We start from the raw sequence: 13468 nt of genomic DNA, 5'->3' as shown, positions 1-13468 counted from the left end.
CAGCCCTGGAGGGAGGGGGCCCAGAAGAAACACAAGGGGGCCGGGCCGCGTGGGCCCCATGTTAGCTACGGGCCTGCGTGCATGCGCGAGCACTGAAGACGCCGTCTGGGAGCCCCCCGCCACAGAGGAAAAAGGACTTGGCAACCCTAGTGCTAGGCTTGCCAAGCCCCCCCAGGGGCCGGGGAAAACCCCGCCCGAGAGGCCCGTTACCCACCAGCGGCGGATCGGGCCCCGGGAGGAACCCCACCCCCAAAGCTTGCAACGTGCCTGGCATCAGCACGTCACCCGGAAGTTACGCAGTTGCGTTGGGCGCGTTGGGGGCAGGGCCGCAGTCATCCGAGGGAAAACTCTATGATTTCCCCTCAGATGATTGTGGCCCCGCCCCCGGCGTGCCTGACGTAATTGCGGAGCATGCGCGATTTGCGCGCGAGCATGAACTCCCGGAGCAGCGCTGGACTCCCCCGCTATACCTACGGTAAGGACTTGGCAACCCTAATGGGTGCAGTTATTCAGAGATATGGAATAAGGAGTCATCAAAACACTGACAACACCTAGCTCTATTTCTCATTTTCAATAGAGTCAGGTGAAGTGAATTTAGACAAAGAACTGGATAAGGAAAAGAAATGAAGCCCTGTCATGGAGATTTTTAGCAAGCTCCCCACCATCAACCAGGAAGTAGGTGCTTTGCCTGTTACAGATAGGGACAAACACCCTCTTAAAGATCAGATAAACTCTTCTCAGACTTTCCTTGAATCTGGCACTGCTCCAGCATATCTCAGTAGAGGCTTTCTCCCCCTCCCCAGCTTTGGCTGATTCATCAGTTCTGCTCTGTCCTTGAAAAGGATTTCACCATTGTCATACATAGCCTGGCATAGCCTGGTAACTTTGAGACTAGACTACAACGATACATTTTGTACAGGGCCATATAGGGTTGCCAGGTCTTATCATTCCTTGGGCAGGGAGATTTGTGGGGCATTCTGGGGCTGGGCGGGGACATCATGTGACATCCCTGATGCAATGACACCACCCAGAAGTGACATCATCACACTGGAACATCGTGTGGCTATGCTTGGGTATTTGGGCAAACTCTATGGTTTTGAGGGTGAGAAAACCATAGCGTTTTGCCCAAATACCAGAGTGCCCCCACGCAACATCCCCAGTTTAGGGGATGTCATCATGTCAGGGACGTCACTGTGCCAGCTGGTCTGCAGTAGAGGGAAGCCCCCGAAACCAGGGGATCCCCTGCCCAGACCTGGGGCTGGCAACCCTAGGGCCACACTGGAAGACAAGTCGGAGCATTTCATTGGTTCAGAATGTAGTTGCACAAGTACCGCCTCATCATACTGCATGGGTGCACTAGCGGTGAAAGTTGCAGATTTCCTTCTGGACTACATTCAAAGTAACCACACTGTTCCTTACTCTGTTTGGGGCTAGGATACCTTGAAGAACACCCCTATTATGAGGGTTCTTGGGTCTTTTGTCTACCTTGGATGAAGAAGCACCTTACTTCCTAGTCAATGGTGGGGAGCCTGCTAAAAATCTCCATGACAGGACTTCAGTTCTTTTCTTTATCCAGTTCTTTGCTGTCTGGGGGCACGTGTCTAAGAAAAGACTCTGGGGCCATTTCTGTTGTGGAAAGTTCTCCCGTGAAACTAGGGTTGCCAACCTCCAGGTGGTGGCTGTAGATCTCCCACTATTACAACTTATCTTGAGGCAACAGAGATCAGTTCACCTGGAGAACATGGCCACTTTGGAAGGCGGACTCTATGGCATTATACCCCATCAAAGCCCCTCCTCTCCGTAAATCCCACCCTCCTCAGGCTCCACCCTAAATCTCCAGGTATTTCCCAACCTGGAGCTGGCGACCCCACAAGAAACCCACATCAAGCTCCCTTCTGGTGGAGCAGCTGAAAACCATTGGGAGCCGCAGACAAAGAGCAATCTGGGCACCCCCTCACCATCTGGACCCAACCAACACACAACATAACAATATAACATTTATTTATTAAATATTTATATCCCACCTTTTCTCAGCTCTCAAGCTAACCTGACTTGCTGCGCTCCATGGGCCTCCCAAATTTTGTTCCCTAGTCCACTCTTCCCTGCCTTCTGCCCTTCAGAAAGGTGATGAGAAAACTTGCTTCACCGGGTGTTTGGAGATGGCATTATTTTTAGTCTGCTATTGTGCTGACTGTATGCTAGAACTGGTTTACATGGTAGTTATTTTAATACCACTTTGTAAAAAAAAATGATGACTGTTCATCCAAAAAATGGGTGGAAAGGAATGATGAAAATGAAGTAATTCATAGACCTGCAATCCTATTCACGCTTACCTAAAATTTACTGGAAACAGCAAGAACTACTTAAAGTGAACATCTACAGAACTCAGCTGAAAGGCTGTGATCCTAAATATATACTGCATTTAACATATTTTAGAATCTCCCTTATAAATAAAAGCTGTGATTTTGGTATTTTTGATGTAGTATTAAAATAAATAAATAAATAAATAAATAAATAAATAAATAAATAAAAGCTGAATGGTTGTGGCACTTCTCTAGAACATTCCACACGCTCCAAAATCAGTTCGCTCTCTGATCTGTCATTCAGAGGGTCTCCCTATCCACTGGCTGCTTTGCCTGAGTCCTGCCTCCAACATTCTAAACATTTTGCTAATCCTCTCCCCCCCATAGCCAGTCAGAATACAGAGGTTATTTGCACATGCAGCCTCATTGGCCTTTGCCTCGGAACACAGAAGGCGTTTGCATATGCGACTTGATTGGCTTGATTGGCTTCTAAACAGTTTTGCTGTTCTGAGGTAAAATGTCCAATCTCCAGGTGAGGGCTGGAGATCACTCAGAATTACAACTGCTTTCCAGATGGCAGAGATCAGTTCCCCTGGAGAAAATGGTGGCCTCTGTATCCTTATATGCTGCTGAGGTGGCCCCCATATGACAGCCAATGTGACGTAGCAGTCAGGGCTTCAGAGCACGAGAGAGGCTGCAGGTGTGTGGTGGGTGGAAAGCTGAAGAGTGAGGGGGAACTAAAGGTAGGTTGATGATTGGCTGGGAAGGAGATCGGGTTGCCAACTCCAGGTGGGAAATTCCTAGAGAGGAGAGGGATGAAGCCTGGAGAGGGTGAGGTTTCAGGAGGCGTGGGACCTCGGACAGGTACAAAGCCATAGACTCTACCCTCCAAACCAACTATTCCCTTCTGGGGAACCATCATTGCCAATCTCCAGGTGAGGGCTGGAGATCACTCAAAATTACAACTGTTCTTTAGGTAGCAGAGATCAGTTCCTCTGGAGAAAATGGTGGACTGAGTGTCATTATACCCTGCTGAGGTCGCCACAGCAAATTGACACTGAGTGTCCAAGGCCGGGGCATTCACCCAGAGCCTCTTTCTAGAGGCCGTTGTATTTATTTCCACAACGAGCCTTTTTCCTAGTAATGATATAAAGCATAATTCAATCAAAAAAGATAGATTCAGGTGGGTAGCCATGTTGGTCTGAAGTAACAGAACAAAGTGCGAGTCCAGTGGCATCTTTAAAACCAACAAAGGTAATCTAAATATAAAATATATTGCTATTGTCCTTTGAACATAAGTATTGTGTATTAAAAAGGTAAAGGTTCCCTTGCTCGAAAGCCAGTCGAATCCGACTCTAGGGTTGCGGTGCTCATCTCCGTTTCAAAGCCGAAGACATTTCCCTGGTCATGTGGCCGGCATGACTAAACACCAAAGTGCACAGAACGCTGTTACCTTCCCACCGAAGTGGTACCTATTTATCTACTTGCAATTTCTTGCTTTCGAACTGCTAAATTCATATACAACAACTCTTGAGAACTAAATAGCTATGACTCTTTCACTGACCTAATTTTGTAACAGCATTCCAAAAAGTAAGTCACTGTCCAAAAAAAAAAAAAAAAAGTTAACATGCTGCCATTAGACCAAGGTAATGTCCTGAATTCTGAAATATATACTTCCATCCAGAAGTTACACAGCAGAAGCAGCACTGATTTTTCTGTCTTTCATAGCAGCTCAGGTTGAAGTACGTAGTACACACAAATATGTTTTGGAAAGGTAATATCTTTAGCCGCTTTCCTGGAAACTTCAGGCATGGATACAGCAATCTGTCAGCAGAAGGCACTGGCAAATGCAGATTTTCCCAACCTTACCCCAGAAAGATGATCCCTGGGGATCTCAAGACCTGTATGGACAACCAGCCACATGGGTTCAGGGAACTGCAGTATGGAGCAGGGACATAGTGAAGTCACCCCTTGTCTTTCTTCCATCAGCAGGCCTGCACTTGCTCAAGAAGGGCACAGGGACAATTTCACAATTTCTCACTGAAGTTCTGCAGTTCATGTGGCTATTTCTCCATGCGGATCCCCCAACTCCAGAAACTGTCTTCCCAGGAGTTGAGAGACTACTGGGGGAAAGAAAATGCGGGGGAAATCCTCATCTGACAGTAGGGTTGCAAGCTTTGGGTTGGGAAATACCCAGGGTTGCCAAGTCCGTTTCTCTTTGCAGCGGGGGGCTCCCAGACGGCGTCCCGAGCGCACGCGCGCCGCATGCACGTCATCCAGATGTGACGTGATGACTCCGGGCACGCTGGGGGCGGGGCCACAGCCATCTGATGTGCCCGGCATCATCACATCCGGCTGACGTGCACGCTGGGGTGGGGTTCCCCCCGGGGCCCGATTCCGCGGCGGCGAAAATTGGGCCTCCAAAGCGGGGGATTATCCGCCCCCCAGGGGGATTTGGCAGCCCTAGAAATACCTGGAGATTTTGGGGGTGGAGCCTAGAGAAGGCTCATCAGGGTATAATGTCATAGATTCCACCCTCTACAGCAGCCGTTTTCTCCAGGGGAACCAGTTTTTGTAGTGAGAAGGAGAGGTTCTGATGGTATGATTCTAGGCTTGCCAAGTCCCCCCAGGGGGCGGGGAAATCTCCGCCCCAGAGGCTCGTTCCCCACCACTGGCGGATTGGGCCCCGGGGGGAACTCCACCCCGACGTGCACGTTGCCCGGAAGTGATACTGTATGGTTTTCCCTCGGATGGCCGTGGCCCCGCCCCCAGCGTGCCTGCGTCATTTCCGGGCAACGTGCATGTGGCACGCACACGCTTCGCTCGCGCGCTCCAGCCGCCAGCCAGGAGTCCTCCGCTGCGGCTGAATTCACACTTGGCAACCCTATGTGATTCCTATCACAGGGGAGATACGGTAATGGAATGAGCTGCACTAGTGCAAAGCCATAAAGAAACAGTGGGAACCTTCTAAACACCCAACTATTACTATTCCAAACTGGGAGGGGGGGAAACAGTTAGGCTATTTAACCTGGACAATTCAGGCATAGATATAGCAATCCATCAGCAGAAGGCACTGACAGTTGCCAATCTCCAGATGGTACTGGGAGAACTCCTGCTATTACAGTTGATCTCCAGACACCCAAGAAGTTCCCAACCTGGAGTTGCACAACCCTACCCCTCCCACAAAATGTAAAGGGAAGAAACTCCACACTAGGGCAGTAGGAACTTTATTGTTTCAAGGCAGTCATTTTATTGATCTGGAAACTGTACAAGGCTCCAACTAAGGTTCTGGATTTCACCATCAATCCACTCATACATTTAAGATTTTCTGCATGGTTTAACAGTTAGTGTGTCAGTCTAGGATTGGGTAGGACAAGAGTCAAATCCCCATTTAGCCATGAAACTCACTGGATGACCTCAGGACAGTCACTGAGCCTAACCTACCCCCTCCCAGTGTTGTTTAGGAGAAGAAGAAAACCACATAAATTGCCCTGTGAATGAGGTACACACACATGTGATTAATAGGATACATCGTAACAGATAACCAAGCTATTTCAGGGACAACTATCTCTTGGGACAGCTTGGTCATCTGTATGTTCTCTAGCAAGCATCAAGGAAGACTTTGCCACATATCAGGTGCCAACGTGTGGTAAAACCATGACAAAACTGCTCTCTGCATCCACAGTTTCCCTTTCCCAGCCTGGTTCCCAAACTGCCTGTACAAAAAGTCTGCAGAACTTAATACTTCCTCCTTGCCTGCTATGTACTTACTATACACAGTGAACAAGCAACTACTCTACCCTCATCAGCAGCCTCAGAATTAAAAAGGATTGGCAAAATCTACCAAGTGCAATCTGACAACCTTAATCTGAAACCTGACAACCACGGATTCCCTCAGTGTTTGTAATGCCATACACTCAGTTCCCAGGAAACCTTTATTTAAAAAGAAAAACCATTGTCCATGCTGGTCTGTGTGAATGCAGTTAACTGACTTAGGGGTTTTTTTTTTGCAACCACCTCAAAAAAAAAGAGCAAACACACTTTTAGTTATCTAGACCTCCAAACATAAATGATCTTCAAGTGTCTGCTCACTGACAGTATCATCATCATTTCTCAAGCGCATTTCATTCACATCACAACTGCCACCCAGCTAGTAGATTAGACTGAGAGATTTCCCTTGCACAAGACCAGGAATCTGAACCCAAATCACCACACTAGTCAACCTACATTCAAGTGTATTTCAGTTTATTTCAGCCCAAACAATCCAAAACAGCCTTACTGATGTGGTAATTACAACAAATTCATCCAAGTCCAGCAATGTAAAAGACAACAGACAAAATATTTTGTTTGTATCACTACATTTACAATGGAATTGGAGGTGGCATACAGAGGGATTTCCAAGAGCTCTCCCATCCAGATCTTTTTAGCTTCAGCAATATTATTCAGTGTTACATGCCCTTAGAGACCATATCCTGGCACATTATATATAAACTATATATAAGCTATATTTTAGCATATTATATATATTATAAGCACAGAACACTTGATCAGGTATGCCCAGCATAGACTACACTGGAGAAAAAAGTTTCACAATTTCTCACACAGTAAACCTATCATAATAAATAGCCTTTTACTTACACTAGACCAGTGGTGGCGAACCTATGGCACGGGTGCCAGAGGTGGCACTCAGAGCCCTCTCTGTAGGCACGTGTGCCATCGCCCCAGCCAGGCCCAGACCATCATTAAAGTGTCAAATTCTCTGCCAAATAATTTTAAGTAAATGAAAGCATTTGGGATTGCTTGCCTTACGTTGTTTGGATCATCTTAAGTTAATGTATGAGTTGTTTTTTCTAAAGTAAAACCTCAGTATTCAGGTTAAATTGCCGTGTTGGCACTTTGCGATAAATAAGTGGGGTTTGGGGTCACAGTTTGGGCACTCGGTCTCTAAAAGGTTCGCCATCACTGCACTAGACCATTTCTCATTAAGATAGTAGCAAGCCCAGGTTTCGCTACATGTATACATGCAAACAGCTGCAGCTACAGTTATGGGACCCATGAACTCATCAACGTTGAGGAAGGCTCACTGAAGCTCATCTAGGGCTGCCAAGTGGGTCGGGTGGCGGGTAACCCCCCGCTTTGGAGGCCCGATTTCCGTCGCCACGGAATCGGGCCCCGGGGGAAACCCCACCCCAGCGTGCGCGTCACCAGGAAGTGACATTATGACGCCGGGCACGCTGGGGGTGGGGCCACGACCATCCGAGGGGAAACTATGGTTTCCCCTCGAATGGTCGTGGCCCCGCCCCCAGCGTGCCCGGCATCATAACATCACTTCCTGGTGACGTGCGTGCGGCGCGCTCCAGGATCCACCCGGGAGTCCCCCGCTGCAGAGGTAAGCTATACTTGGCAACCCTAGCTCATATTCAATGCTCAAACATGGGTTGCCAGGCTCTTTGAGGGTCTGAGAACCCGTGGGAGCTGCAGGGGCAGAACGGGGTGGGTGGGGGAGACACTCAGTGCTCAGACTGGCAGTGGCTCCAGAGTGAGATCTTTCACATCACCTATTTGATCCTTTATACTGGAGATACTGGGTTTGAACTTGGTACCTTCTGCCGGCCAAGCAGATACTTTACCACTGAACCATGGCCCCTCCAGAAATCTGTCTTGTGTAAAGCGGCCATAAGTAGCTCCCAGTAACAAGTGCCCAGAAGGGAAAAGATGGGGGCTATAGAGAATGGATCAGGTGGAAAGCACAAAAGAAAAAAACACCGCCCTTCAGCTCTCAAGATAAAAAGCTAGTTATAGGAAAATGTGGAAAATTTCAAATGCATGTTCTTGTCCTTTCTCATGGCAACACCCAAATAAAATGCACAAATGCCTTAAAGGTAACCTATCTTGGTTAAAAAGGAGTGTAGAAAGAATTATCTTTCAAGCTATCAAAGCATGAGGTTTGGCAGTAACTCAATCTCTCAACAGAACTGCAGGTTCTGTTAAGAAAACAAGACCATATTTTCTAAAAAGACTGCAAAATGTGTACACTGACAGCCCTCTTATGTCAAGACTGAACTTCTGAAGGGTCTATTGGCACAGTGAACTGTGCATACAATACTAAAGGGTGTTTAGCAAGATCTGGAAATAAGTCTTCTATTGTGTATTTAATTACTTCATGACTACTGGTTTGTTTTTCTGCTTGAATAATTTTTTTTTCAAAAAAAGGACAGGAAAACATTACAGCAGTAAGTATTCTGTGCTTTGCAGGAATACTAAGATCATAATGCCAAGGTAGTGCCATGTGACAAGAGTGTTGGTCTTTTGCTTTTAATTTTGTTCACAGTAGACTTGGTCAATGCTTACCTTGATAACAAGTAAAACAAAGCTTGAGTCCAGTGGCACCTTTAAGACCAACAACGTTTTATTTAAGATACAAGCTTTCATGTGCATGCACACTTCTTCAGGTACAATGAAATGGAAGTTACCAGTCCACACATATAGGTCAAGGGTATGTATGGACTGGTAATTTCCATGTCATTGTATCTGAAGAAGTACACATGCACACAAAGGCTTATACCTTGAATAAAACTTTGTTGGCCTTAAAGGTGCCACTGGACTCAAACGTTGTTATGCTGCTTCCGACAACACTGCTACCCACCTGACTTTATCTATTTTTTATTATTTTATTATTTTCTCAACAACAAAAAAGTGGGATACAGAAGGGAAGAAGGGATAGGGGGGAAATATAGATTCATCAGGTTTGTCAAATATTATGAGTTGTTACATACACAAAGTAAAATCAGATGTATTCCCAAATGCATTACATATTTCAAATATAGGTAAAGTAATGGTAAAGGTTCCCTTGCTCGAAAGCCAGTCGAGTCCGACTCTAGGGTTGTGGTGCTCATCTCCCTTTCAAAGCCGAAGAGCCAGCACTGTCCGAAGACATTTCCGTGGTCATATGTCCGGCATGACTAAACACCAAGGCGCACGGAACGCTGTTACCTTCCCACTGAAGTGGTACCTATTTATCTACTTGCAATTTCTTGCTTTCGAACTGCTAGGTTGGCAGGAGCTGGAACTAGAGACGGGAGCTCACTCCGTCATGCGGCACACTTGGGTCTCAAACTGCTGAACTACTGACCTTCCACAGCCTGCAGTTCAGCGTCTTAACCACTTGAGCCACCGCAGCTCCTATTTCAAATATAGAAGCAGACAATAAAACATCAATATTACAGAATTTTGGGATAGATTCTCTCTTTAAAGAACAAGAACTTTCCTGAAGTTAGTAATAATTTAGTAATGATAAAAGAGATTAAATCTTTAACAGTTGAATGAACTTCTATGCTAAAATTAAATCTTTGTAAAAACCTTAATATTGTCTTAAACAATCTAAACAATCAGTACAATTTTATAGAGCCAACAAACTACTGCACTAGTGAAATGAGAAGAAGGTGTCCCCTTTGACCACCCAAAAAGGCTAGGCTGGAGATCATGGCACCTTCATGGATGGAAGGTCAAGGAGTGAAAGACTGAGTGAAAAAGAGGCTGGATCCAACCCACAGTGTTTTGTCATGTTGCCTAATTTACAGGCCATCCTACAGAGTTACACCCTTCTAAGCCAATTGACTTTAATTGATTTAGAGAGGTGTAATTCTGCTTAGAATGGCACTTCTAGGGCTCAAAGGGACTCACAATAATTTATTCTGTTTTTATCTTTCAAGCATAATCACCCCTATGATGTGACCGCCTCCTCTGTTTCAAGAGAAAATACAAAATGATCAAATAGCCCATGTCTTAAAAGTATTCCAGTCTTGGAAATTAAGTGCCTCTCCATATATGAGAACAGCAATTATGCTCTTATTAGCACATAAATCCTACCTAATTCTAAAACGGATTAGAAAATAACTCACCAATTGTTATGTAACATTGCAAATATATATGTGTGTGTGTGTGTATAAAAAAAACCTAAAATGCAACTAATATCAGTATGTGTAGAACAAAATAAAAAGGAGAACTCAATCAGAATGGGGGAAAGAACCAAGAAGGGGCATCTGTGCAGGAACATCATAAGTCCTTAAATACTGATTATCATTCTGAGGGTCATCGTGACTTTAGGGTACAACATTCTCCCCAACAGTAGTTAAGCCTGGCTTAATATTTCAGTTTTGGTCAAATCACATATTCATCACTGATGCTCAAGCAGAACCTTCTTATATCACTCTTCTAAAATTTGGGAGGCCATGTCCTGAAATCAAATGCCACAGGATAAATGGTACTTTCAGTACAAAGATATCTTTGCTACTCTGGAAGATTTTAAAATGGGGTAGACAACAGAAAAGTATACAGGAAAGAACGTGACTGGTACACTTGCAGTACAATCCTAAACATAACTGAAGTCAACTGAGTTAGAAAGTTTATCTCTGTTAGGCCAAGAAATACCACTGAACTCAACAGGATGTACTTCTGAGTACACATGCTTAGGAGTGCCCTGGCAGATTTGCCATACCAGCAATGACACAAGAAGAGGTGCTGTAATTCACGGTTAGTCTCTAAGAACGTAAGAACATAAGAGACGCCAATGTTGGATCGGGCCAAAGGCCCATCCAGTCCAACACTCTGTCACACAGTGGCCAGAAATACCAGGTGCCATCAGGAGGTCCACCAGTGAGGCCACCAGTCTCTAGCACTCTGATCCTTCATATTAGAGAGATACAGCAGCTAGAGTGTCAGTAGGGAGACCCAGATTCAAATTCCTTCTCTGTCACAAACGCTTCCATAACCCTCTCAGCCTAACCATTAACAGCAGTGATTCTTTTGTTCAAGGACATGTCTTCAGATCTCGTTATTATATCCTGATCCAAGCCCACTACTAGATTTCAACAGGTCTTACTTCTGAGCAAGAATAGGATGACAAGCTTAGCCACACCACACAGCATTTTAGCAAAATGCTGTCTCGATTCTCACACACAACCTGGACTTAACTTTGTCAAAGGTAGAATTTCAGTCTGGTTTTTATTCATTTTAGCCATACATTACAGATTAGCATGTAGAAAATTCCCCAGTGAAAAACCACATTCCAGTTCCAAGACTGATCGACAGTTCTTGTTGCCCAGTTTTACCCCACCGTTTAACATGGATGCATTTTTCTTCAAGTAATATTTACAATAACCATTTCCCTGTGTTTCAAGCAGAATACACTTCAATATAAAGACTTTTGTACACCTGAGTGCATCTGAATGCCTTCTTATGAAGGACACTTTTTTCTCCTCTGTTTGCAAATCACACTGGCAGCTAGACAGAATCTGAGCTGCCAAGCAGGAAGATGACTTAATGCCAAAGCCCATCCATATTCAGGCAGCTGGCTGCTCAGCTCAGCGTCTCTGCCCTACAGTCCTTTCTGTGGCATTAAGCTAAACGGAGCAGCAAATTAGAAGCTAGAGCTTCTTACAACAAAGATGACAGTATTCCAAGCACAAATATGACATATTCCCAGAACGAACATTGTAACCAGGACTCCATCGGCCTGTATTTTAAAGTCTACCAGGTATGGTTCTTCTTAAAACACAGGTGGCTTCCTCAACAGGAACACAGGAACAACAAACCAGGTTCTGGAAACAGGGGCAAAAGTCAATGCACCACAAACATGCCTAACACAAAAGCAAAGAACTATCCAAGCCGCTTCAAATTTGCTTTACGTAAAACACACGAAAGCCAATTCTATGCTTGATAGACAGCAGGCAAGGAGGGATCACAATCCATTTAAAAGGTAAGAGGTTGGCTATGACACAACACAATAGGAGAAACGAGAAACAAATCAATCGCTTACACTGTTAGAAGTGGGGCCTTTCACCACACCAACCCCACAACATTCTACTGGATTACCTGGAGAACTCCACCTTGCCTGGCAGATGAGATTCATAAAAATCCATCAGTTCTTTCTCCAAAAGCACATTAAGGAGGCACCTTGTGAAGTCCAAAGAATAAATTTGCACATTGGAGTCTGGCTGCACACAAAAGCTCAGCAACACCTTATTAAAAGTAGAGCAACAGCATTCAAGCCATCAAACACACACACACACCAAATTAAGAGGCTTTAGGTGTGACTCAAGTAATGATGCCCCAGTTAAAATAACTCTCCTTGCCCAGCCTGTGTCCCTGCGTCTTCAAAGGAGGCGGAGAGAAATACACCCAGAACTTCATTAGGCTCCCGCATTTGGAAGGCGCAATCAAGGCAAGAGCCCTGGGCAAGGTGAGGGTCTGTGTTCCTCTGTGGAAAGGTGGGGATTTGGAGCGCCTCCCGACAGGCAGCAATTACTCTCTTATTCATCACACCCAGCCTTTAAAGAGGTGAAGGAGGAGATGGGGGTGACCAACGCTTCAGCTGAGGTGTCGAGTTTCAAAGCCCAAACTGTTCTCCAAATGTGGTTTCAAAGAGAAAAGAGGACAACCCCCTCAGAAGCGACAGGTTGATTGTGGGACAGGTGAGCGCTCTTGGCCAAGCTGGAGCCAAAACATTTTACCCACATACACAGGGGAATGCCAGAAATCCCCGAGGCGCCCCTGCAGTTTAAGAGCCAACGGCAGTATATAGGCTAACCTGGGGGAGGACAACCATGAATGTGCACAGGATCCAAACCAAAATGTTTTAAGTTCCACTTTTCTGAATGGTGGGAGAATCAGATATCTGCTTAGCTTCCTCCTAGAATACCAGGGCAGAACATACACATACTGCCCCCCCCCCCCAGTCCTATGCGCTTTCCAGTGAGGTGATGGCATTACTCTCTCACAGCCATAAAACAAATAAGGGTCTAGTGGCGCCTGGAAGTTCTTGTTCTGGAATACATCCTCACAGACTAGCATCTTACTTTAAGGTGCCACTAGAGTTCTTTTATTGGGAGTATAGCCCAAGGAACTCCTTGGGGATTTCTTCCAAGTGAACCAGCACAGGTTGAACGAGTTGGGTGCCAGCAAGAACGCAGCACACACACACACACACACCGCTTCCCCTCAAAAGGAAATCCCAAGAGAGATAGCTTTGATTTTTCATTAAGCCTATACAAGAGACTGAAAGCGCCTCCTTATCTCGCCCATCTAAGCCTCTCTCCGGAGAAACAGCTACGAACACGCACGATCGGTATCAGGTACAGAGAGAGGCGCACCACCCGCTGTAAACA

The 13468-nt window shown here is 45.6% G+C and overlaps 1 protein-coding gene across 1 annotated transcript in view; it reads right to left on the bottom strand.

Moving 5' to 3' along the window:
• GRHL1 (grainyhead like transcription factor 1) overlaps window positions 1-12372 on the bottom strand; it is a 71274-nt gene extending 58902 nt beyond the window's left edge. Inside the window, exon 1 of the mRNA XM_015410304.1 lies at window positions 12177-12372. Within this exon, the coding sequence (XP_015265790.1) occupies window positions 12177-12223 (47 nt within the window). The 5' untranslated portion in view covers window positions 12224-12372. The remainder of the gene's footprint in view (window positions 1-12176) is intronic.
• Window positions 12373-13468: the final 1096 nt, after the last annotated feature.

The sequence above is a fragment of the Gekko japonicus genome, unplaced genomic scaffold, assembly GCF_001447785.1.
Source record: "Gekko japonicus isolate JY-2015 unplaced genomic scaffold, Gekko_japonicus_V1.1 scaffold1325, whole genome shotgun sequence".
NCBI lineage: Eukaryota > Metazoa > Chordata > Lepidosauria > Squamata > Gekkonidae > Gekko > Gekko japonicus.
The sequence above is the reverse complement of the archived record's forward strand: the minus strand, read 5'-3'. Positions and strand labels throughout refer to the sequence as shown.